The following is a 26,547-nucleotide window of genomic DNA, read 5'->3' as shown; positions in this document are numbered from 1 at the left end:
AGTTCTCCTCAACTTTTTATTTCTTTTGATCCAAATAGATTGGGTCATCCCGTTTCGAAGCGTACTATCTCCAACTGGTTGGCTGCGTGTATTTCTTTCTGTTATGCTCAGGCTGGTCTTCCTCTACAGAGTCGAGTAACGGGCCATAAAGTCAGGGCTATGGCGGCTTCGGTTGCTTTCCTCAGATCAACTCCTATTGAGGAAATTTGTAAAGCTGCCACTTGGTCCTCGGTTCACACTTTTACTTCTCATTATTGTCTGGATACTTTATCCAGGAGGGATGGCCATTTTGGCCAATCTGTTTTACAGAATCTTTTTTCTTAAATTGCCAACTTCCCTCCTCCCTTTTGATTTAGCTTGGAGGTCACCCATGTGTGGGAATATGCTGCCTGCTTGTCCTGGGATAAAGCACAGTTACTTACCGTAACAGGTGTTATCCAGGGACAGCAGGCAGATATTCCCACAACCCTCCCACCTCCCCTGGTTGGCTTCTTAGCTTGGTATCTGAACTGAGGATCCTCTCAGGAGATGCGCCCCCTAGTTTGGGCGGGAAGGCACGCGCGCATGCGCGATGCAGCAATCGAAAGCTCGAGATCTTCAAGCAAGATGCTTTCGAGGCTGTCCGCTGCGGGGCTCCGTCGGTGACGTCACCCATGTGTGGGAATATCTGCCTGCTGTCCCTGGATAACACCTGTTACGGTAAGTAACTGTGCTATACAAATACACTGAAAGCAAATACAAATAAGAGGCGCTGGACAGTCGGCAATAAGTTACAAAATAGAATCAATGAATACAAATACACTGAAAGCAAATACAAATAAGAGGCGCTGGACAGTCGGCGATAAGTTACAAAATAGAATCAATGAATACAAGTACACTGAAAGCAAATACAAATAAGAGGCGCTGGACAGTCGGCGATAAGTTACAAAATAGAATCAATGAATACAAGTACACTGAAAGCAAATACAAATAAGAGGCGCTGGACAGTCGGCGATAAGTTACAAAATAGAATCAATAAATACAAGTACACTGAAAGCAAATACAAATAAGAGGCGCTGGACAGTCGGCGATAAGTTACAAAATAGAATCAATGAATACAAATACACTGAAAGCAAATACAAATAAGAGGCGCTGGACAGTCGGCGATAAGTTACAAAATAGAATCAATGACTACAAGTACACTGAAAGCAAATACAAATAAGAGGCGCTGGACAGTCGGCGATAAGTTACAAAATAGAATCAATGACTACAAGTACACTGAAAGCAAATACAAATAAGAGGCGCTGGACAGTCGGCGATAAGTTACAAAATAGAATCAATGACTACAAGTACACTGAAAGCAAATACAAATAAGAGGCGCTGGACAGTCGGCGATAAGTTACAAAATACAGTGGTGCCTCGCATAACGGACGCCTCGCACAGCGAACGCTGCGCACAACGAACTTCTTGTCTTGATTCGTACAACGGACTTCGTTTCACACAACGAAGTCGCCCGAGCTGCATCGTTCAGTGGCGCTACATATTTTAAACCTCCCCCCGCCGCCACCGCATATTTTTAAACCTCCCCCCGCCGCCACCGCATATTTTTAAACCTCCCCCCCGCCGCCACCGCATATTTTTAAACCTCCCCCCCGCCGCCACCGCATATTTTTAAACCTCCCCCCCCGCTGCCTGGGCCTGCGCTGATCTCTGAATGGCTGCAGTCAGCTCTCGCGGGACTCACAAGAACTAACTGCAGCCAGCTCTCGCGGGACTCACAAGAACTAACTGCAGCCAGCTCTCGCGGGACTCACAAGAACTAACTGCAGCCATTCGGAGATCGGCATGGGCCCACACAGGCGTGCAAAGGAATTGCTCCTGATCTCTGCGCTTCTGGCCTGTACGCCACTGGCTGGGAAAGATGGGAGGAATTAAAAAAGGTACTGGGGAGTATGTGGGGGGTGATTATAATACACAGCAAGGATCAACAAAACCCCTGTCTCCCCTCCCCTTCACATATATCCCCTCTATATCATGCTAACAGCTCTAACAAGATAAATTTATCTTTTTTTTATGTCATCTTAGCATATTTTATGCTACAGAACGAATTATTTTTTTTTACATGTATTGTTATGGGAAAACGCGTTTCACATAACGAACTTTTCGCATAACAAACTTGCTCCTGGAACGAATTAAGTTCGTTGTGTGAGGCACCACTGTAGAATCAATGACTACAAGTACACTGAAAGCAAATACAAATAAGAGGCGCTGGACAGTCGGCGATAAGTTACAAAATAGAATCAATGAATAGAAGTACACTGAAAGCAAATACAAATAAGAAGAGCTGGACAGTCGGCGACATAGCTATGAATTTGGTATACAGAATATGAGAGATAATGAACAACAAATTCTTAGGTGACTAATCGGTTGAACAGTTTCGTTTTTACTAATTTTCTAAAGCCTTGATAGGAAGAGGAGAGCATGATAATGTTACCCAGCCAGTCGTTCAGTTTACCTGCCTGGAAGGCTAGAGTTCTGTCCAGGAATCTTTTGTAACGGCAGGCCTTTATTGTTGGGTGTGTAAATAAGTGGATTTTACATGAGGGCCTGATAGTGCAACCCAGATTGAAGTGGGAGACCAGGTACATAGGAGCCAAACCAAAGATTGATTTGAAGCAGAGACAAGAGAATTTAAATATTAGCCTCGAGGGGCAGCCAGTGAAGGTTTTGATAATAGGAGCTTATGTGTTCCCATTTTTTTAAACCGAAAATCAGATGTACTGCCGAATTTTGAATAATTCTGAGTTTTTGAAGGGTTTTCTTGAAGGATCCTAAGTAAATAATGTTGCAATAGTCCAGCATGCTTAGAATAGAAGATTGTACCAGTAGACGGAATGATGTTGCATCAAAGTATTTTTTGATGGTTCTTAGCTTCCATAATGTTGAGAAGCATTTTCATAGATACGCATATTAGTGTTGTCTGAGTAATAAAATGTGACTTACATATTTGAACACGTAGGCACGTGTGAGATGAAGGAGGCGGCTGAGATTACAGTAGTAGTTAGGTTTGTTATGTTCTTTCAGTACTAAATTCTTGTCTGTGGTTTCACTGGCATACCTGTGGGTAGGTGGATAGCTGTCTTGTGATCCTGCCTAAAAATGACAGACTGATAGTTGCTCAGCTCATTTGGAACCAGGTTTGCTTTTTTCAAAGCTAGTCTATTAAAAGTTCTTGCATGTTTGAATTATACTGGCCAACACTCATTTTGGTACCTCAAATGTTAAGACCTGTTTCTGGGTATTTTTGACCTGCTGATTCCAAAAATGGCCCCAGTTTTCTCCTATTAGCTTTAGTTTTTGAGATACAGAACATGTGCCATATTCCACTCTTCACTCTGCTCACCCTTTCTTCATCCGGGGTGTCTACTCTAGTGCAGATTTTGGCATTATCTGCAAAGAGGCAAATCCTGCCTGACAGCCCTCCAGCAATATCTCTTATAAAAACATTAAAAAGAGCAGGCCCAAAAACAGAACCTTGAGGCACACTGTTGGTAACATCCCTTTCCTCGGAGCAATCTCCATTCACCACTACCCTCTGTCGACTTCCACTTAACCAGTTCCTGACCCAGCCCATCACTTTGGGTCCCATCCCAAGAGCAGGATCTGCCACTCTTTTATCCCTATTCACGTTTTCTTTTGTGGTCCCGCTCCCGGTGCTTCACTGTGAACACAGAACTGAAATATTTGTTAAGCAATTCAGCCTTTACTTTATCAGCTTCTACATATTTGTTCAGTGCTTATTTTCACTCTATCCTGTCACCTGGCTCTGAGCCCCTTCCTCGCAAAGTTCTTCATAAATCCTTATGGAGAGTTTGGACCTGGGTTTGTAAATTTCATGGCATTACAGCAGCTACCTCACCTTTCTTGCCTTTATGTTTTAATGCTAATTTTCCTCCAGGTATTGACACTGCTGTATTTGTGCGATGGGAAGCAAGGGGGATTATTTATTTATTTCATCTGGTCACGGATGAAGGAACAATTAAGCCTTTTCTCCAACAGGAATATGATATACCCCCCACTGATGGGTTTGCTTATTTACAGATTAGTCACTATTTGTGATCACTGGAGCCTGCTTCTCTTGCAGTCACTCGACAAGAGTTATCTACTGCTTATACCATTGGCTCACAGCAACAGGTTCCCCTTAAATTTCATCATAGACATTTGAAGTATGAGTCCCCTTTGCTTGACCATTGTTCATTGTGTGAGACTTGGGCAAGGGATTTGCAGGTGGATGTGGTTACGAAGGCAACTATCGATGTAGTCCCTTGGGCCAAAGCCCGTCTGCATCCACTGCAGCATGCTCTGCTTTCGCACTGGATTCCCCAGCGGGACCCATTGCATGTACCCCTGCCCTGGATGACTGGCGCAGAACAGTCTTGCATGGTGGTTGCGAACCCTCTCACTTTCCAGGGGCCTTCCTATTCGGAACTCAGATTGGGTGATTCTGTCTACGGATGCAAGTCTCAAAGGCTGGGCAGTGGTATGTATGACCGTCCCTGTTCAGGGCCAGTGTGTGCCCTCAGAGTGCAAGTGGTTGATCATTCGCCTGAAGCTTCGGACGATTCAGCTGGCTCTTCTCTTCTTTAAGAGTCATCTCGGACATTGAGTCGTACGTGTCTTCTTGGACAGTGCCACGGCAGTGGCTTACGTCAACTGGCAGGAGGGCACAAGGAGCCCCTCTCTGTGTATGCTCAGCTTCTTTTCTGTTGGGTGGAGAGACGTCTTGTGGCGCTGTCAGTGGTACACTTGGAAGAAGTGGACAACGTTCAAGCAGGCTTTCTTAGTTGTCAGACGCTAGACCCTGGAAAGTGGTCCCTGTCCCAAAGAGCTTTCGAGTGTATAGTAGATCAGTGGGGGTGCCCCATGTTCGACCTCATGGTGACTGCAGCCAATAAGAAAGCTGATCGATTCTTCAGTTGTCATCACAAGGTCAGCACAAAGGCCTGAATGCTCTGATTCAGCCCAGGCCACAGGAAGGTCTCCTCTGTCTTTTTTTCCGTGGCCAATGATAGGGTGTCTGTTAAGACGGATAGTGGCACACAAAGGTCCAATGATTCTAGTTGCACTGTTTTCTCTTTCTCCCTCTTCCCCCCCCCCCTACGCGCCGTGTCAAATCTCTCTCTTTCTCCCTCTCCCCATGCACTGGGTCAAATATCTCTCTTTCTCCCTCCCTCCCAGGTAAAGAGGTGAATTGGAACTTGCTGAAGCAAGAAGTGGCCAAAATTGAACTGGGTGCTTCTTATCTCTCGGATGCCATGTATGACCTCTAGCGAGCTTCTGCCAAGTCTTTGGCTCTTGGAGTGGCAGCACGCCGTACCTTGGGGCTTCGTGAGTTCGGCTGGTCCTTGCCAGACCGGTTTCTCGCTTCTCCCTCGCATGTGGTGTGGAAACAGCAGACCTTTCACCAGACCCTTCAAAGATTGTTGGATCTCCGTGCGGTGGTTCCAGTTCCCCCGTGGGAGTGGGGCACAGGTTAGTACTCTATTTACTTTGTGGTTCCAAAGGAAGAAGGGACCTTTCAACCCATTGTGGATTTAAAGGAGGTCAACAGAACTCTTCACAAGCCTTCCTTCTGCATGGAAATTCTGCGGTTGGTGATTCTGGCGGTTCAGCCGGGGGATTTCTGACCTCTTTAGATCTGACCAAGGCCTACTTGCACATCCTTATTCGGGCCTCCCATCATCGCTTCCTACGCTTTGCGATCTTGGGGCAACATTATCAGTTCTGTGCTCTTCCCTTTGGTCTGGCCATGGCTCCGCAGGCGTTCACCAAGGAGATGGTGGTCATCGTGGTGGCGTTGCACAGAGGGCATTCTTGTTCATTCCTACCTGGATGACTGGATGATTCGCACCAAGTTGTTCCAGGAGAGCACTCGGGTCACAGCTCGAGTGATGGAGTTTCTGCAGTCGCTGAGCTGGCTGCTCAGGGCACCTGGTCCACGGAGGAGGCTTCTTGGTCGATCAGTGTCTTGGAGACCAGGGCCATCCATCTGGCACTGTTAGCCTTCCAGTCCTTTCTGATGGGCACATCAGTCAGGGTTCTGTCGGACAATGCCACCACAGTGGCCTTTGTCAATCATCAGGGGTGCACCAGGAGTGATTGGCTGGCCCAGAACTTCCTCTTAGACATCAGAATTGACGTCGGGTTTCGAGAGTTGGTCGGCCCTGCGCTTCAGCATCCTCTTTATGGGGAAGGGAAGCAGGGAGAGCTTGGAACTCGGCACCGGCCTGTTCCCCAATGGCGGTGGCTTGGGGGAGGGCAGTGAGAAGGGAAGCAGGTTGGGCACCCCTGCTCTAGACGAGCTGTGAGCCGCACTCAAGTGGCTAAAGAGCCACATGTGGCTACTGGTGTAGGGAATGCTGTGCTGATATACAAGTTTGATCTCAGTCTCCACCTGCTGGTAGCAGTGAAGTATAATACCCATCCGTAAAGGAACTATACCGGTCTACAAGCTAACAGAAAGAAAATTAGCAGGTAAGAACCTAATTTCTCCTTCTCCCTCCTCCCTCCCCCCCCCATGCACTGGGTCAAATCTCTCTTCCTCCCCTCCATTATCATGTGAAATATTTTCTTTTTCCCTCCCTCTCACCCTTTTCTACCCCTTTGTTGCATTCCCTTTCTCTCCTCCACCTCATGTCCAGCAATTCTTCCTCTCTTCCCCCTGTGCAGCACTTACTGACCAACACTCCACCCCCTAAGATCTAACATACCATTAGGTCTCATTAATGTAACAGCAGTGTTTGGCTAGCAGATGCTGGCTTTGAAAAGGCTTGTTTGCGGCCTGCTCCACTAGGTCTTCCCTCTGCCATGTCATCAGTGAGAAGACCTCAGTGGGACAGGCCACAAACAAGCCTGTTTAGAGCCTGCATCTGCTAGCCGTCTACCGCCGCTGCTGCTTTAGGAGGCACTGGAGGTATGTCGGACCTCTCCGTGGGGAGGGCTGTTCACTGAATAGGTGAATCCGATTTTGGGGGGAAACGAATCGATTCACCAAAGTAAATCGTGAATCGGACAACATTAGTCCATACCGGGCTCCATGGATGATGTTTCCCATCTGTGAGAATATCTGTCTGCTGTCACTGGATAACACTTGTTACAGGTAAGTAACTGCTTTATGGAAAAAAGGTAATCTTTAACTTCAGTAGACTCTGGGTAGAACATTATAGCAAAAAAGAGCATGTTGTAATCTAATCTGCCCACCCACACCAACTTCTCTGCAGTCACCACTTCTTGAAGTCAGATAGCCCTCCTTCACCAGCCCATTGGGAGACTTCTTACATCCACTACTTTTTTCATGAAAAATTTTTCCTATATCTCTCCTGGGACTATCCTTTAACTCTTTGTTTCAGAGCTTCCTTTCCATTGAGAGGCCTGCCTCCTTTGCATTTACCGGTATACCTGTAGAAATATTTTTTTGTGGCTTGTATCTTTCAATCCTGCCTTTTCTTAGAAAATACGCACATTTAGATTTTTAAATCTGTCCCTGTGTTTTTTTATGATAAATGATCAATAACATAAAAAAGGGAATGGGGTTTTCTAAGATGGGTAAACATAAATTATATGTGAACGTTGGCAAGAATTTAGCTAAAGAGAAATTCTTTACATATGAGATCAGTGAATTCATTAATGCTGTAATAAGGTTATAGGATATTCACAAGGCTGGAAGAGTGACATTGTATTCTCTGACAGGTGGAGGAAGTGGAAGAAAGTTCCTTCACACAAACCCAGACCCCCTCACAGGTGCAGCGAAACTTGGAGAAACGTTCCCCAGGGCAGGTGGATCAGAAGGTAAGTGGTAGATGACCAGTATAGAGTCTTAAATCTGAGTTGTTTTCCCACTGACAAACTCATATTCTGAGTATCAAGTGTTGCCTTCCCTACTCGCATGTCAGTTCCCACGGAAGCTGTTTCTTTTCTAATTGTTTTATTCTATCCAGGGGCTGCAATTTACCTGGATACAGGTTCAGGAGACATTCCACAGGATGAAAATTCCTCTTTTAAGCAGTAAGAAAAGAGCTTCCTTGATATGTAGAAATCGGACACAAAACACTGAAGACTTTAAGGGCAAAATCTTCAAGATTTATTATAATAAATGCAAACTAAAAATCTACTATAATAAAACGCTAAGCGCTCATGCACACTCTTACCGTGTGTTCCCTGATCTGTATGTCCGTGGCCAGCAAGAGTGCGTATGCGTGCTTAAAATGACCCCACGCTCGCGGCAGCAGAACCCAAAGTGAATCGCGGATCCAAACAACCCTGGCAGCTGAACTAAATAGCGGCCCGGGAAGAGAAGCGCTGACAAAAAAAAAACTCCATCCGTTTTGCCGGCTCCCCACTCACTCCGTAAGTAATTTCTTCGTGGTCTGACCTTCCCATCCTTTCCCGATGCCTGACCGGCTCACTTAGTCCTTGCCGCCTCCCCTTTTCCCTTCCTGCGGTCGCGACTCCAGCAGCGTCAACAGCATTCTACACACGTTGCTTTGGGGCCTTCTACCCTGATTTGCTCTGCCGCATCTCTGATGATGTCATCAGGGACATGCCAGAGTAAATCAGGGCAGTAGAAGGCCACAAAGCAGCATGTGTAGAGTGCTGCAGACGCTGCTGGAATCGGCAGGTTTGTCGGGACCGCAGGAAGCGAAGGAGGGGGCAGTAAGGGACTAAGGGAGCCGGCCAGACTGCGGGAAGGGAAAGGGGGGGTAGGGGAAATGCTGCTGCTGCACAGGGAAGTGGTGTGGGGGGAGGGAAAAGGAGGGGGAGGGAATGCTGCTGCTGTGGCTGCTGCACAGGGAAGTGGGGGGGATCGAAATGCTGCTGCACAGGGAAGTAGGGTGTGGGAAAAGTGTGTCATAAAGATTCATACAGTTACTTTAAGTATACACTTGATATCTCCATAACATATTGTACATATAACATATCTTATATAATCCTTACTATAATTTTAGACATCATATAAAATTTTAATAATTTTATCAATTATTATTCAATTATCCCTCCCCTTAATTTGTTAGTTGCACACAATATAACAACTATTATATATAATATAACAATTTTTTTTAAAAATATCTTTATTGATTTTTAATCTAAAACAGTGCCAAACAAATAAAAACAATAGATCCTACATACAATGCACTATTATCTGTACAGGTAACACATATCATTCAAGATTTCTTACAATTAATAGTAACATAATATAACATATAATATAAATGAAGAATAAAGTTACTTAAATGTCACCATCAATATTTATTTCCCTCTCTCCAACCCCCCTCCCCTATGGATGTGTAAAGGTAAATGAACAGAAGGAAAGATAAAATAAATAGACATTATTATAAATTCACAAATTTAGTCAATGGGCTCCAAACTTTATTAAATACATCATTAAATCCCCTACATTCTGCATTAATTCTTTCATATCTGTACGTAGTGCACACATTCACCCACCAAAAAGTGTAATTTATTCTGTCATGGTTTTTCCAATTACTCGTGATCAATTGAATGGCTAAGCCTGTCATGATCATTAAAAGACGGCCCTTATATTTTATAATTTAAAGTGAGTTATTCTAATGATCAGATTTCATAGCACATTGATAGTAGATATATAGGGGTGGGTTGGGGATTGTTTATTTTATGGAATAGGAAATTTAAAAAGGGGAGGGATTTATTACATATGATAAGATGATTTGTTTGTAATTACAAATGTCCTGTAATAATTGATTATAATATGTATAATTCAATTGTTGTAAGAATGCAAAAATGAATAAATAAAATTTAAAAAAAAAAGTGAGTTTCACATGTAATATCGTTCCACAAATTATAGCCTCATATGATAGTGGAACATTTGAATCCAAAACCAGATTTATTTGTTCCCAAATTGACTTCCAAAATATAAAAGGACAAAAATATAACAGATGATCCAAAGTCCCTATATCAATATGACAATGCCAGCATCTATTAGTCTTACTATCTATTTTATTTAATCGAACTGGGGTCCAGAAAATCCTATGTAATAAAAATAACCATGTTTGTCTCATAGATGCTGACGCTGTACATTTCAATCTCCAAGTCCAAATTCGTGGCCAAATTTTTTATCAACACAACTAATATACTACTTTATCCTAAAGCAAAAAAATAAATAAATATAAATTTTTTTTGTACCTTTTGTTGTCTGGTTTCTGCTTTCCTCATCTTCTCATTCCATTCCTTCCATCCACTGTCTGCCTTCTCTCTACGTCTTCCATTTGCTCTGTTACTGTGCCTCTCCCTTCCATCTCTCCCTCCACCCCCCCAATTGGTCTGACACCCATCTTCTTCCCTCCACTCCCCCCATAGTCTGGCATCTCTGTCTTCTTCCCTTCCAGTGTCTTCTCCCCACTCTCTGTTCCCCAGTTCCCTTCAGCATCTGTTCCTCCCCCTCCACCTTCCCCAGTTCCCTTCAGCGTCTGTTTCTCTCCACCCCACCTTTCCTCCCTTTCTCCCTCCCTGCCCCTTACCTTCGTGGTGCTTTCACCCCCCCCCCTTCAGCCATGGCTCCTGCTGCCAGAGAGGTCAATATGCCTCTGACCCTGGTTTTCATCAAAATCCATATCTAGTTTCCCAGGGGACCCAGCTTGAGCAAGAGAGAGTCCAGGGTTGTAGGTCTGCGCTCCTTCCTCCTCCTCATCATCAAAAACTACCCTACGCCTTTGGCAACAAAAGACAATGAGAAAGGAATAAAGAAAAGAAAAAAAAAAAAGCGTTCAATCATTTTCTGTCTTTGCTACATGATTCTCCCCATGGCTACACAAAATTCCTCCTGCATAGACGTCACTGCTATGCAATATTGCGACATAAAATATTCCCTTGTGTTTTCATCCCCCCCCTGCTGCGGGAACACCTCTTAGCTGCTTCTGCCATGCACACCGCCCCCCCCTCAGAAGTCTAACTAAAAAAACTAAACAGCAAGTCCTACTCATGTGCTCCTCAATTTAAAAGGCAGAAGGAGTGTTTCCTGCTTGCAGCGCACAACTGTGCCGGCAAACCTCCCTGCCCCTTACTTTTGTGGCTGGTGATTTCTAAATTGCCTTCCGGAGCATTGAAGTTGCATGTGGCTGCCGGAAAGGTCATCTATGATGCAACTTCCGGTTGCATCAGAGTTGACCTTTACGGCAGCCACACGCAACTTAAACGTTCCGGCTGTTTGTAGGAAGGCTATTTAGAAATCGCCAGCCACAAAGGTAAGGGCAGGGAGAGAGTAGGGAGATGTTTGGACTGGGCGGCAGCAGCAATCAGTAAGGAGGGAGGGAGCGCAATAGATGACTGCGAGCGTTCCCTCCCTTAACTGCGGGAACAAGGCCATTCACTGCTCCACGGGGCGGTGAATGGCTGTGTCCCCGTAGCCTCGGTGAACACTCTTTTTTCCCCCACCGTTTTGGCGGGTTAAAGGTAACAGCCACCGTGTCATTATCTAGTCTATATACAAAGACAGTTTTCCTGTTTCCTCTGGAATCCTTATCTTTAAATTCCATGACTATTTAAACAATGGTATATAAATTTACTTATGTCTTAAAAGTTACAAGTCAAACTAAACTTTTGAACTTCCTTAGCATTAGCTAAAATGTAGAATCAGCAATTTAGACAAGGAATGCCAATCTGTGAGCTTAATCTTTTTAATTATAAGGTCTCAAAACTGTCTCTATAGATCTCTCATCTGAGTCCCCAAATTTTTAATAGACACCTTGTTTTAATTCATTCACAAACTCAGTTTTCTGTGACACCTTTTCGCACCTGTAAATTTCAGAAATTCCTCAACAATTCTTTTCCTCAGCAACAGCAGCAGAGGAATCCAGAGACTAGTGGGATAGCACACATCTACCAGCAGGCAGAGATATAGAACTGATTAACAGGTGGTCCTATTGGCTGGCACTCTCCCTCTATCTTCAGTATTCTCTATCTCCCAGCAGGTGATTGTCGCTTTTCCACTAGCTCCTGAATTCTGGTTGAAATATTATTTCTTCTTCTGTTGAGATTTTTCTCTTCAGGTAGATAGGGGTGTTTGGCTGACCCCCCCCCCCAGGTCCCTACTCCACCCTCCTCTCCATTGGATTGAGGTTACTTCTGGTTCTTTATTTTTTCTTCTTTCCCTAAATTTAAAGAAAAAAAAAGGATTGAGACCAGAGTGCTGTAGCTGGATGGTACTTTCCTGTCCGTTCCAGTCTGCAACTACAAGCCTTAACAAAGGTGAACTCGGGTGAGAGAAATTTTATTTTCCAGCTCTCTTTCTGCTTGCTTTTTTAGTTTGCCAGTTTTGTTGGCTGCCGTGTTTGGGTTGCTCAGCGGTTAATTTTGAGGAATGGCGGCAGAGACAGTTAAAAGGTGTTCCTGCTGTGGGAAGCGGCGAACACCATCGGGCCTCTGTTCGGCGGGTTGCGCAGACGCAATGGGTGAAGAAATTGAGATCACGCCTGAGGGATCGGTTGTTTCCCGCACGGTTGAAGTCCAGCCTACTTCTCCTGCACTCGTGGCTGCTTCTGTTCCACTTCAGTGCACGTCGACGGCTGGGCAGGCAGTCAGCTGTTTTTCTTCTTCTGCTTCCATTGCAGGGCAGGTTTCTGTGCAGGAACAGATTCCTTTGATGCAGGATCCAGCAAATTCAGTGGCCTTTTCCCCAGAGTTTGTTATGTTGATGCATAAAACATTTTTGATGCAGAGCTCTCAGTCAGCACAGCAACGGGCAGGTGATGTGGACCAGGTTCCCGTGCTTCATGCCAATAGACCTCTTCTGGAGTCTCAGGCGGCAAAAAGACGCAGGATGGCGCCTATGGACGGAGGGGACCCTCCATCCGATTCCGCCTTCTCTCTTGCTCTTCCAGATTCTCTGGAGGATGGTGAGATGGCAGATTTGGAGTTTGAAGATGCGCTGGCTAGAGAGGTGGATGATCCTACGGTGTTCCGTCTTTTTCATAAGGAGGAATTGCCATCTTTTATTTCCAAGGCGCTACAGGGCCTTAATATCTCTTAGCATGATCCACATGCGCAAGGGTCAGCTAATCTTATGGCGGGCACGAGGAAACCGGCTAAACGTTTCCGGTTCATGAGGCGATGCAAGAGCTTATTTCAGCTCAATGGAACACACCAGAGGCTGGTCTCCATGTCGCAAAGGCTATGCGCCAGTTGTATCCAGTTTCTCAGGACGAGCTGGACAAATTTAAGAACCCCATATGGATGCTTTGGTGGCTTTGGTTACCAAGAAGACTACCTTGCTGGTTGAGGGAGGTATAGCGCTCCAAAGACATTCAGGATAGGAAGACTGAGTCTTCACTTAAGCTGTCTTTTGAAGTAGCGGCGGTTACCTTACAAGCAGCTGTGTACAGTTCATATGCGGCACGGGCTTGTCTGCAATGGGCTCAACGTATGGCAGATCAAATGATGGATTTCTGTTCCATCTGACTTTCCAGATATGGAGACGGGTCTAGCATATTTGGCGGACGCCCTCTATGATATTATTTGAGCTTCGGCGAAACAAATGTCTCTTTCTGTTGTTTCTCGCAGATCATTGTGGCTCCTGCACTGGGTGGCAGATGCGGCTTTCAAGCTTAGACTCGTGAGACTTCCTTTTAAAGGTCGTTTGTTATTTGGAGACGATTTAGAAAAATTGGTTAAAGATTTTTGTGATACCAAAACGCAGAGGTTACCAGAGGATAAACCTAAAGCCCCTTTTGACGGCTTTGTCTGCCAGAAATTGTTTTAGGGATGTTAAGAGTTATCGACCTGGAAAGCCGTCCTTTCCACCGTCTTATGGATATTCCTATAATTCTAGGCCTAGGTTTTCACAAAAGAATTCCTTTCATCCTACAAAACCCCAAACTGCTCAACCAGCCCGAACCCCGACCTTACGTAATTCCCAATGACGGGATTTCGGCTTCCTCCGTCATTTAACATAGGGGGGTCGGCTGTCTTCCTTTCTGGTGTAGTGGGCCAAGATAAAATCCGATCAGTGGGTATTGAACATTGTTTGAGAAGGTTACAAATTAGAATTTTCCTCTCCCGTCGCAGATTCGTTCTTGGTCTCCCCTTGTACAGGGGCAGCCAAACGAGAATCAGTACAGGTCACCCTTCAAGTTCTTTTGGAGATTGGGGCCGTAATTCCAGTTCCTCTGGAAGAAAGGGGACAGGAACAATATTCCATTTATTTCATGGTGCCCAAAAAGGGGGGTTCAATCAGACTTGTTTTGGATCTCAAGAAGGTCAATCGCTTTCTCCGGGTCAGGCATTTCCGGATGGAAACAGTGAGGTCGGTCATTGCGGCTGTTCAGCCGGGGGAATTTCTTACGGCGCTCGATCACAAGGAAGCTTATCTGCACATTCCTATATGGCCGCCGCATCAGAAGTATCTTCGCTTTGCAATTCTTGGCCAGCACTATCAGTTTCGAGCCATGCCATTTGGCCTAGCCACGGCTCCATTTACGTTCTCAAAGGTCATGGTAGTAGTGGCAGCTTTCCTTCGCCAGGAAGGGATTCGGGTACATCCTTACTTGGACGACTGGTTGATCCGGGCGTCTTCCAGACAAGAGAGTTTGACAGTAACCCAAAGGAAGATCTCTCTTCTTCAATCTTTGGGATGGGTCATCAATTTTCCAAAGAGCTCTCTTACCCCTTCCCAATTGTTGGAGCATCTGGGAGTGCTGTTCAACACCAGTCTGGGGAAGGTGTTTCTACCCAAAGACCGGGGGGAGAAGTTGCAATCTCAAGTTTGCCTGCTTCTCCAGTCACTCAGACCGAGGGTTTGGGATTATGTGCAAGTGCTGGGATCAATGGTGGCGGCTCTGGAGGTGGTGCCCTGGGCTCGCTTCCACATGAGACCGTTGCAGCAGTCACTTCTCTCACAGTGGTCCCCACTGTCTCAGGACTACAATTGTCATCTTCAGTGGACGTCTCAAGCAGCGCTCAGCATGCGTTGGTGGTTCAGTGAGATCAAGCTGTTCAAAGGAATGCCACTTGCAACTCCGGACTGAATTATAGTTACAACAGATGCCAGTCTGCTGGGATGGGGAGCTCAATGCCTTCAATCTTCAGCACAGGGAGTATGGTCTCAGGAGAAGGCTCAGTGGTCGATCAATATGCTAAAGTTGAGAGCGATCAGGCTAGCGCTTCACACGTTTCAGTCCATGATTCAAGACCATCCGACGAGGGTCTTTTCAGACAATGTAACGGCGGTGGCTTATGTAAACCGGCAGGGTGGTACATGAAGTCCTCAGTTAGCCTGCGAGGCGATGGTACTGCTTCAATGGGCAGAAGTTAATCTTCCTCTTCTCTCGGCGGCGCACATTGCAGGGCAGGCAAATGTTCAGGCGGACTTCCTCAGCAGAAATCTTCTAGATCCCGGAGAATGGGAACTCTCCACTCAGGCATTCAACCTGCTAGTTCAGAGGTGGGGTCTTCCGGAGATGGATCTCATGGCCTCATCTTGAAATGCAAAGCTTCCTCGGTTCTTCAGCAGACGCAGGGAGCAGGCGTCCGAGGGGGTAGATGCATTGGCTCTTCCATGGCCTCCGAGTTGTCTCCTTTATGTGTGTTTCCTCCTTGGCCGATGATAGGTCGGGTGTTACATCACATAACTCACTTTCCGGGCACAGTGATCCTGGTAGCTCTGGATTGGCTGCATCATCCATGCTATGCGGACCTGATGCGTCTGTCGACAGGCAATCGGTTGATATTTCTGGTGACTCCGGACTTACTAACTCAGGCTCCGATTTGCATTGAAAATCTGTCCCATTTTTGGTATTACGGCCTGGCTCTTGAAAGGTCGTGGCTGAGACGTAGGGGATATTCAGAGCAGGTTATTTCCACTCTTCTTCAAGCCAAAAAGAGATCTACTTCTGCCTCATATGCTAGAGTCTGGAGGTTTTTCGATTCTTGGTGTGCTGCTCAGGGTCTGTCGCCCTTCCAGGCTTCTCTCTCTTCCATTCTTTCCTTTCTTCAAGATGGAGTTGCCAAGGGATTGGCCTATAATTCTCTTAAGGTTCAAGTGGCCGTTATTGCTTGTTACAGAGGCCGAGTGACTTGTTCTTCCCTTGCATCACAACCTGAAGTAGTTCGATTTCTAAAAGGGGTGCAACATATTTGTCCTCCTATTAAAAAAATCTGTCCAGAGTGGAGTCTTAAAGTAGTCCTTGGGGGGGTTACAAAAGCCTCCCTTTGAGCTTTTGTCAGAAGCAACTTTGAAGGATGCGACGTTGAAAGCGGTTTTTCTTGTCGCAATGACTTCGGCCAGGCGGCTGTCTGAATTGCAGGCATTGTCTTGTAGAGATCCTTTTTTGCACATTTCAGATTCAGGTGTTTCTGTTAGGACTGTTCCATCGTTTCTTCCAAAAGTGGTATCGACTTTTCATGTTAACCAGTCTCTCTTCCTTCCAGCCTTCCGGAAGGAGGACTGGGGGGAGAAATTATCTTCGCTGTGGTTCCTGGATGTACGTAGGATACTTCTATATTATCTCCACTTTACTAACGACTTTCTCCGTTCGGATCACCTCTTTGTGTTATTCGCGGGCCACAACAAGGGTATGGCAGCGTCTAAAGCTTCTATTGCTCAATGGGTCAAGGAAACCATTACTTCCGCTTTCTTGGTGTCAGGTAAGCAGTTGCCGGACAAGCTTCATGCTTATTCCACTAGAGCGATGGCTACTTCTTGGGCGGAATCTAAAGGTTTTTCTTTGGAGGAGATTTGTCGTGCGGCTACTTGGTCTTCTAAGAATACTTTTTCTAAGCATTACCGGTTGGATGTGGCAGTGCGTGCGGAGACTGCTTTTGGTGCTTCGGTTATTGCAGAGGTGACGTTGGCTTCCCACCCTGATTGAGGATTGCTTTGCTACATCCCACTAGTCTCTGGATTCATCTGCTGCTGTTGCTGAGGAAGGAAAAATTATGTTCTTACCTGTTAATTTTCTTTCCTCTAGACGCAGCAGATAATCCAGAGCCCCTCCTGTTCTGGATATTGATTCTCTGTTCATGTTTCCTGTGTTTTTGAAGTTTTGTTATAGTTGGTAGTTGTTTTCTCTATTGTTGTCTTTACGATTTATTATGGGAAAGAAGATTTTTACATGTAGACCATATTTCTGGTTCCGACTGCTTGGGCAAGGAGCAATACTGAAGACACAGGGAGAGTGCCAGCCAATAGGACCACCTGTTAATCAGTTCTCTATCTCCGCCTGCTGGTAGATGTGTGTTATCCCACTAGTCTCTGGATTCATCTGCTGTGTCTAGAGGAAAGAAAATTAACAGGTAAGAATATAATTTTTCCTTCTGCTTCCTTCAGGTGGGAGAAGTTCTGCAATACCTGCTGGTGAAGGATCAGAAGAAATTACCCATAAAACGAGCAGGTAAGAGTGCAGATTATTTCCTGTTTTTTAAAGAGGGAAGTGCATACCTTGGAAAGATGAAGAGTTCAGGAAAGAAAATGATTCTCATATATCCCAAGATTCAGAAGCAGCTATTGGATGGATGTTTACAAGTTCACCTTGTGCAGCCTTTCTTAGGGAAGGTACATAAACATTTCCATATTGGGACAGATCAAAGATCCCTCAAGCATGGCATCCTGTAGTGGTCAAACCAAGTCACCAATACTTGACAGGACCCCAAAAGAGCAAAACCTCATACTGTCTACACCAGGGGTGCCCACACTTTTTTGGCTTGCGAGCTACTTTTAAAATGGCCAAGTCAAAATGATTGACCAACAATAAAATTTTAAAAAGTACACTGTACGCAGAGAAAATGTTACTTATTTTGTATTTGGGTTTTTTTTTTCAGAGGTCAAGGCAGATGACTTTAAAATATGCAATGTCACCTCAGTAACAACTATACAAAAATAGACAAATATACCCCTCCCCTTTTACTAAACCGCGATAGTGGTTTTTAGCGCAGGGAGCTGCGCTGAATGCCCCTCCCAGCTCCCGACGCTCCTAGGCTCCCTGTGCTAAAAACCACTATCACAGTTTAGTAAAAGGGGGCCATAGTGCAAAATATAGACAGCAGATATAAATTCTCAAAACGGACACATTTTGATCACTAAATTGAAAATAAAATCTTTTTTCCTACCTTTTTGTCTGGTGATTTCATGAATCTCTGGTTGCACTACTTTCTTCTGTAAAGCCAATATTTCTTTCTTTCTGCCCCTCCCCCATCCCCCAAGCCATTGCGCCGATTTCTCCACTTCCCCGATTCTTTCCCTACCTCCCAAGTCACCATGGCAATTTCTCCCTGCTGCTTCCCCGAGCCAGGCCTGGCACATGCAGGCACCGGGCCCACAAGACTTCACCTCTGACGTCAATTCTAACGTCGGGGAGGAAGTTCCAGACCAGCCAGGCATCGATTAACTGGCCCAGAACTTCCTCTCCGTCGTCAGAATTGACGTCGGAGGTGAAGTCTTGTGAGTCCAGCACTTGTATGCGCCAGGCCTGGCTAGGGGAAGCAGCAGGGAGAAAAAGATCGCAAAGGCAACGCGATCAACTCTTGTTGCCTTTGCGATCTACTGGTCGATCTCGATCGACCATTTGGGCACCCCTGGTCTACAAAGTGGATTTTCCCAAGTCTGCTTTTAATAATGGTTTATGGATTCATCTATTAAAATCTAGTCCATACTTTTTTTTTAAACCCTGCTATATTAACTTCTTTTCTCTGAGGACAAGGGGACACTCGATGAAGCTACAGAGTAATACTTTTAAAACTAATAGGAGGAAATATTTTTTCACTTGGAGAATAGTTAAGCTCTGAATGTGTTGTCAGAGAATGTGGTAAGAGCGGTTAATGTAACTTGTTTATTTAAAAAAGGTTTGGACAAGTTCCTAGAGGAAAAGTCCATAATCTGCTGTTGAGTCAGACATGGGGGAAGCCACTGCTTGCCCTGGTTCGGTGGCATGGAATGCTGCTACTATGTGGTTTTTTGCCAAGTACTTGGCTAGGCCTCTGTGAAGGCGGGATACTGGGCTAGATGGACCATTGGTCTGGCCCAGTAAAGCTATATTTGTTCTTTTTCTCACATATGGGTGACACCATCCATGGAACCTGGTATGGACAGTGAAAAGGTGTACTATCACTTTAAATTTTAGCACCATCTGTATCATGCACATGTTAGTGTCTTCCCGCCTGATGTCTGCTCGCGGGACCTACAATTCTTAGTTTTCTGCAGAGCTGAGACGCTCTCTTTTATTGCTCTTTTCAACATGTCTAATTTTTCCCTTTTTGGGTGCCTTCCTTTTATTTTGTTTCTTCAGTTTTTTGCTTTATTAGTTGTTTGGGGGGGAGCTTTCTACCCATTTAGTCAAGGTTTTTTCCCACCTTTTATGTGTTTGGGTTTTTGTTTGTTTTGGGGCCTTTGGGACCCCCGGTCCCCAAGGCCTTTACGTATTCTGGGAGCCTCAAACCATTTTCTTATTGAGTTTTACTCAAACCCCCTGGACAGTTAAGCCCCTTGGCTTCTTCGTGTTGGTGGTTTCCATGGTGCACTCAATGTAATAGGACCATTTCAAGCACTGATTTTCACATTTGGTGTGTCCAGTGTTTTGGTCCTGACCATCAAGACATTTCGTTCATGCTCAGCTCTCGCATGCCGAAGAGGTTGCTTAAGGCCTGGAAACTTCAGTTTAAAAGCTTTTTGGTACCATTTCAGGGGCATTGAGCATGGCTGGGGATTCCAATCCCAATATTTAATCTTGATCTACTTTGAGGACACCACCTGCACCGCCTTCATTGAGAACACAGCACAGGGTCTCCACGTCATCTTTGTTGGTGCTTCCGGCTTAAGGAGAGCCTTGTAGGAGATCTAAGAAACACAAATATGTCTCCTCTTCCAGACATAACAATGCTGTATAAGACTCCTAAAGTAAGAGTTAAGTGAATTATGTATGTGTGTATGTATGTATATATATACAGTGGTGCCTCACACAACGAACTTAATTGGTTCCAGGAGCAAGTTTGTTATGCGAAAAGTTCGTTATGTGAAACGCGTTTTCCCATAACAATACATGTTAAAAAAAATAATTCGTTCTGTAGCATAAAATATGCTAAGATGACATAAAAAAAGATAAATTTTTTGTTATTTTTATTTAGATACATCTAAAAACATACATCTCCCTGTCCTTTTACTTCCACTATCTTCCTATCCCATCTCTATTCCCTTTTGTCCCTCTCCCCATGATCAATCATCTCACCACCTCTCTCTTCCCTCACCCTCAGGGTTCAAGATTGCTTCCACTCTTTTTCCTGTTGTTCTCTCTGCCTGTCACCCTATGATTTAGCATCCCTTCTGCCCTTGTCCAATATTTCCCCTTCTCTCCCTCCCTCTCATCCCCTGCTCCAACATACCGTATTTCGACTGCCCTTCCATCCCCAGGCCTGCCAACTTCCACTCATTTACTGCTTTCTCCCACCTCTGCCAAAGCCCCCCCCCCCCCCCCCCGCAGTGATCGGCAACACCAGGCACCCCCCCTCAATCGGCGAAACAGGGCCCCCCCTCGATCGGCGAAACAGGGCCCCCCCCCTCGATCGGCGAAACAGGGCCGGCGACTGCTTTCTCCCGCTGCTGTTGAAGTCTGTAAACAACTTTAACACAAGCCACGGGGCTCTAACAGTGCGTATGCTGCCAACGGCTTCCTTCCTCCTTCCTCTCCCCTCATGATGTAACTTCCCATTTGGTTGATGGAGGAGGAGGATGGTAGCCGGAAGCGTCACGCACACTGCGCAGAAGGATGCAGCTCAGGCGACTTCGTTGTGTGAAACGAAGTCCGTTGTACGAATCAAGACAAGAAGTTCGTTGTGCGCAGCGTTCGCTGTGCGAGGCGTCCGTTATGCGAGGCACCACTGTATATATATATATATACATAATTCACTTAACTCTTACTTTAGGAGTCTTATACAGCATTGTTATGTCTGGAAGAGGAGACATATTTGTGTTTCTTAGATCTCCTATAAGGCTCTCCTTAAGCTGGAAGCACCAACAAAGATGACGTGGAGACCCTGTGCTGTGTCCTCAATGAAGGCGGTGCAGGTGGTGTCCTCAAAGTAGATCAAGATTAAATATTGGGGTTGGAATCCCCAGCCATGCTCAATATATCTTATGATTCTTTTCACATACACTCAGAATTGTGTAATTCGGCCAAGAGCCAAAGCTCCTATAGCCGAACCCACCACCCAGTCACTGTGTATGGAATTTTTGAAAAGAGTGCTAATGAATGTGCTATTCAGAAAATAAAAATGTTTTCAATGGCAAAAGAAAAGAGGGGGAAGAAATTCCCACTTAGCTCTTAAAAGTTTTCAACAGGTCCCGACATGGACCATGTTTCGAAGTTCTTTTTCAAGGAACCCAAAGTTAGGTCTGAACAACTTGAATGCCAAAGAACTGGTGATAGTGCAATTGGGGCAATAATCTTGCATTCTGTTAAAAGAGAGAAAAACGTAAATGTCACACCTTCATAATTGTATAACATTCTAAAGAAAATGACTGTATTAAATCACTTTAAAGGCAACGCAGACTGTGGGTACTTGCCATATGTACATGGTTAGGAGAAAAACTTCTCTCTTCGTGTAACGGCAGTGAAATGCCAACTTGGATTTAAAGTGGAGTAGGCTGACGTCATCCCGCTTGTGCGGGGTGACATGAAGACCAGCTGAGTCTGATCGAACTGTCAGTAAAGGCAAATCCTGGGGCTGAACGAAACCTACAAAAATGCTTGCCATTCTATTTCACTGTTTAGAATCATAAGAGATACATACAGATATATATATATATATCTGTGTATATATATATATATATATATATACACACACATAATTCACTTAACTCTTACTTTAGGAGTCTTATACAGTATTGTTATACCAATTTGACTTCCTAACCTTTTGTGTGCGACTCAACAAACAAGCTTCCCTACTTTATCTGTTGTGACTAAGTCCTCTTCCAGACATGCCTCGGCATCTTCCCCGGCTTCCACAGCCTCAATGCAATATGTATCAATGCAGACAACCAATCGCCATTCTTTCAACTGGTGTCTCATAGGCATCCGTTGGCATCAAGGTCTCTGATGCCTCGACATCCAATTCAACAAATGCCCACTGTATCTTTGCTGCTATTGATATTGATGCCATTGATATCAGATCAACTTCGAGCTTTGCTCCAATGAGAACTTGCTTTGTTACTATAGTTACAGTCTACACAGGCTCCTACACTTTCTGTACCAGCCTCAGCCCAGTCTAAGGATATGTCAACATGTCACTTCAGGTACTGCTCCAGGACCCCTTGGCATCGAGCACAGGTATCTAGAAGGCGCTCGATGCATACATCATCTTCCAGGGAGCATAGCATGCCTGCTTATCCTTGACACTCATCTCGACATTCTCCTTCACGGTCTGCTACAAGAGATTACTTTCATGAAACTTAACTGATTTGTCACCATGTTCCTGTGATGACCTTCCTGAATTTTCTGCAGATGAATCTTAAGGAATAGCGTATGATCCTTCTCCACTTCCTCCACATTACAGATCTCCACCTGAAAACTTATCTTTCACAAGCTTTACGTGACAAACGGAACAGGAACTTTTGACGTCTTTAGTAAAACAGTTGCCAAACTTTGAACACCACCTCGCTTCAGACCAGCACAAGCTGTTTAACCTTCTTAAGAAGTTGTTATTGACCAGGAAATATATGGTCAGAGCTACTTTTGATGCATTTGAAGTTACCTCGAACCTTTTGCAGTGGCTATTGCAATGTGCAGACTTGTTTGGCTCTGGATTTCTGATTTGGAAACTTCAGCCTAAGAACTTCTCACCAATATTCCATGTAAGGGCAATGATCTTTATGGGGATTGCATAGAAGAGGATGCAGACAAAATTTAAAAACATGACTGTATGGCATTTTGTATGCGATATTTTGTGTCTTGTGGATATTGGAGTTTGATCTGGTTTTGTATTATATTTTTGCTGTTTTTCTAATAAAGTTTTGAAAAGTAAAAATAAAAACATGACACCATTATCTAAGAGTTGGTCATCTCAAATAGCTCAGTCATCTTGCACGTACTCTAATACCTCCAAGCACCTTTATCAACCTCTCATGTCTGCACATCTCACTAATTAGAGATGTCCTAGACAACAGAAATCACACGCTTGGATTCAATCTTAGTTTGATCTCTCTTCAAATTGCCAGTAGGGAGTAGACTACATCACTTTTCACCAACACTGGACTCTCATAACATCAGATCAGTGGGTGTCCCAAGTTGTGGTTTAGCCAAGATGCCTGTCTGGTGCTTGATCTTCTAATCTGCCAGCTCTTCAAGTCAGTCTCTGTCCACCATTTTAGTTCAAACAATTTTTTTATTGATGACAACCAAGCAATGAATTCACAATGCCAATAGTAAATACACATATCCAACCAACTGCATATCATACACAAATCCAACCAGCATCATATCGTAGAGGCCAAGTCATCAAAATGTTTTACTAAATGCTCCCCAAAAATAATCCAACCCCCCTCCCCTCAACATGAAAACACCCCCAACAGAGTTTAATTAGCCAAAGATGATAATAATAATTTTATTCTTATATACCACCAAAGCCATAATAGTTCGAGGCGGTTTACAACAAGAAGTGCTGGACCATAGTTGGTACCTATAGTGACCATGTTTTCTTGCTAAGGAAAGCTCCAGAGAACTCATAGTCCGCAACTTTAGACACCAGTCCTCTCAGCAAGGCGATGAAGTAGAGCGCCAGTTACTTACTATCAAACATTTTGCAGCAGCTAGCCCTCATCTCAAGTGCTTGGTTTGCCATTTGTGCTGACAGACATTATATAAACTCAATAATAACATTGAGGGGTAAATCAGATAGGAATTTGTAGTAGTTATGATAAGAACCCAACAACCTGTTTCCAAAACCTCTAATATAGGGCATTCCCACCAGATATGTAAGAAGGAGCCTTGAACTAAGTTACACCTCCCAGCATCTATCAGATATCTGCGAATACATCTTTTTTAAGCATACTAGGGTATAATATGACCTAATTAAGACTTTATACGCATTTTCCAATATCGATATAGAAGCAAAAGCTCTACAAGCTTCCATGCACATTTGACACCATTCTTTTACTGTAAAAGTCCATCCCAAGACTTCTTCCCAGACCCTTGTTTAAGCGAGTTGATGTTGTTCAGACCCTCTCAAATATTGATATAAAAAAGAAATTGGTTTAGGCAACTTCCGTAGGGTTACTCACAGATTTTCCAAATGCTCTGATGTTATGGGGGAAACCCTATTCCACCCTTGAGCCTGAATAATGAATTTGTAAATATGCAAGGTAATCCCCTCCTGGAAGACCAAAGATCTTCCTCAAGACTTCAAGAGAGACCAGGACCCCCATTCGGAGAACATCTCTCAAACGCCTTACTCTTTCCCTACGGAAAACTGTGGTTCATCACGTATAGAAATCATGGTGGATGGTGCATGTTCTTATGTTTATGTGCTGCATTCCCTTGCTGACTAAGGAGCACCTCTATTTACTAATAATCAACTTTGCTTAAATTGCTTATACTTTTCACCTAATTGTTTGCTTAATGGGTGAAGTACCGGTACTTTCACTGTTAGGGAAGGTAGAGAGGAAGAGGATAAGCCAGAATAAGTAACCAGGTAATGGGAAGTATCAAAGTTGCTGGAGTATAACACTGCAATATTGGACATAGGCTAGAGGAGGGGAAGCAGGATTAGTAGTTCAATTTTTGTTTGATTTGGCATGTCATCTTGAAGCAATGTATCAATTTGGCATTCCTCTAACGCTCACTGTGACTGGTTTTAGATATTATGAAGAATGTGGTGAAGGAGTACAAGGATATATACCCGGAGATTATGAACAGAACAGGAAAAAAACTACAGCACGTAAGTCAAGCCAACCAGCTAGTTGACTAAAGTAAGAGGTTTGTTTTGGGGTTTTTGCTTTGTTTTTTGCTTAGAGTGCTGAATTTTAAAGACTGTTGGCCGAATTAACAAACTAGTTGTATTCAGTGTTCTCCATTAACAAGCAGGGTGAACAACTCCACATGTATATATGTTTTACAAAGACTTGATATATTTCCATGTGGATTAAAAACTGGCTGGAGCATAGGAAGCAGAGAGTGGGGGTAAATAGACAATACTCAGACTGGAAGAGCATCGCCAGTGGGGTGCCGCAGGGCTCGGTGCTTAGACCCATGCTCTTCAACATCTTTATAAACAATCTGGACATTGGAACGATGAGTGAGGTGATTAAATTTGCGGACGATACAAAGTTAATCAGAGTAATGAAGACAGGGGGATTGTGAAGATCTGCAACGTGACATAATCAAGCTCAAGAAATGGGCATCGACATGGCAAATGAGGTTCAACGTGGATAAGTGTAAAGTGATGCATATCGGTAACAAAAATCTCATGCACGAATACAGGATGTCCAGGGCGGTACTTGGAGAGACCTCCCAGGAAAGAGACTTGGGAGTTCTGATCGACAAGTTGATGAAGCCGTCTGCGCAATGTGCGGTGGCGGCGAAAAGGGTGAACATAATGCTAGGAATGATAAAGAAGGGGATCATGAACAGATCGGAGAAGGTTATCATGCCGCTGTACCGGGCCATTGTGCGCCCTCACCTGGAGTACTGTGTCCAGCACTGGTCGCCATACATTAAGAAGGACACGGATACGGTACTACTCAAAAGGGTCCAGAGAAGAGCGACTAAAATGGTTAAGGGGCTGGAGGAGTTGCCATACAGTGCGAGATAGAAACTGTGTCTCTTCTCCCTTGAAAAGAGGAGACAGAGAGGGGACATGAACGAAACATTCAAAATACTGAAGGGAATAGACTTAGCAGATAAAGACAGATTGTTCACCCTTCCAAGGTAGGGAGAACAAGAGAGCACTCTCTAAAGTTGAAAGGGGATAGATTCCGTACAAACGTAAGGAAGTTCTTCTTCACATAGAGTGGTGAAAAACTGGAATGCTCTTCCAGAGTCTGTTATAGGGGAAAACACCCTCCAGGGATTCAAGACAAAGTTGGACAAGTTCCTGCTAAACTGGAACGTACGCAGAGCACTGGTCTTTGACCTGTGGGTCGCCACATGAGCAGACTGATGGACCACTGGTCTGACCCAGCAGCAGCAATTCTTATGTTCACTCAAACACATAGTGTTGTTAAGCAGTTTGTCACTTCAGCTTTTAACTCTCAAATATAATTAAAATAAAGAAAATGAGAATGATGGGCTAGAGGAGGAAGAAAGAGGTCCTAGAGAAAGACAGTGGTTGAGAAAAGAGGAGGAAGTGGCACTGGAAGAGGAAGGGTGATTAGTTGGTACACAACTTACTGAGTAGGATTGTATGTGGGCTGAAGTAATAGCCAGGTCTTAACTTTTTGAATTTGATGAATGAAGACTCGGGAGTGTTCTAAAGGCAGCATGTTCTATAGCTGTGGTCTGGCTAACAAAAGGCAGTTTTCAGACAAAGGTGAAAAGATAAGGGGATAGACAGCAAAACCTG

The 26,547-nt window shown here is 44.5% G+C and overlaps 1 protein-coding gene across 2 annotated transcripts in view; it reads left to right on the top strand.

Moving 5' to 3' along the window:
- LOC117348819 (non-structural maintenance of chromosomes element 3 homolog) overlaps positions 1-26,547 on the top strand; it is a 68,182-nt gene that overhangs the window by 6,019 nt on the left and 35,616 nt on the right. For both annotated transcript variants that reach the window (XM_033921355.1, XM_033921347.1), the window contains exons 2-4: positions 7,729-7,827; positions 17,333-17,396; positions 24,845-24,924. In XM_033921355.1, the coding sequence (XP_033777246.1) occupies positions 7,729-7,827; positions 17,333-17,396; positions 24,845-24,924 (243 nt within the window). The remainder of the gene's footprint in view (positions 1-7,728; positions 7,828-17,332; positions 17,397-24,844; positions 24,925-26,547) is intronic.

Source organism: Geotrypetes seraphini, chromosome 1 (assembly GCF_902459505.1).
Source record: "Geotrypetes seraphini chromosome 1, aGeoSer1.1, whole genome shotgun sequence".
Lineage (NCBI taxonomy): Eukaryota > Metazoa > Chordata > Amphibia > Gymnophiona > Dermophiidae > Geotrypetes > Geotrypetes seraphini.
This window is presented reverse-complemented; position numbering and strand designations above follow the sequence as displayed.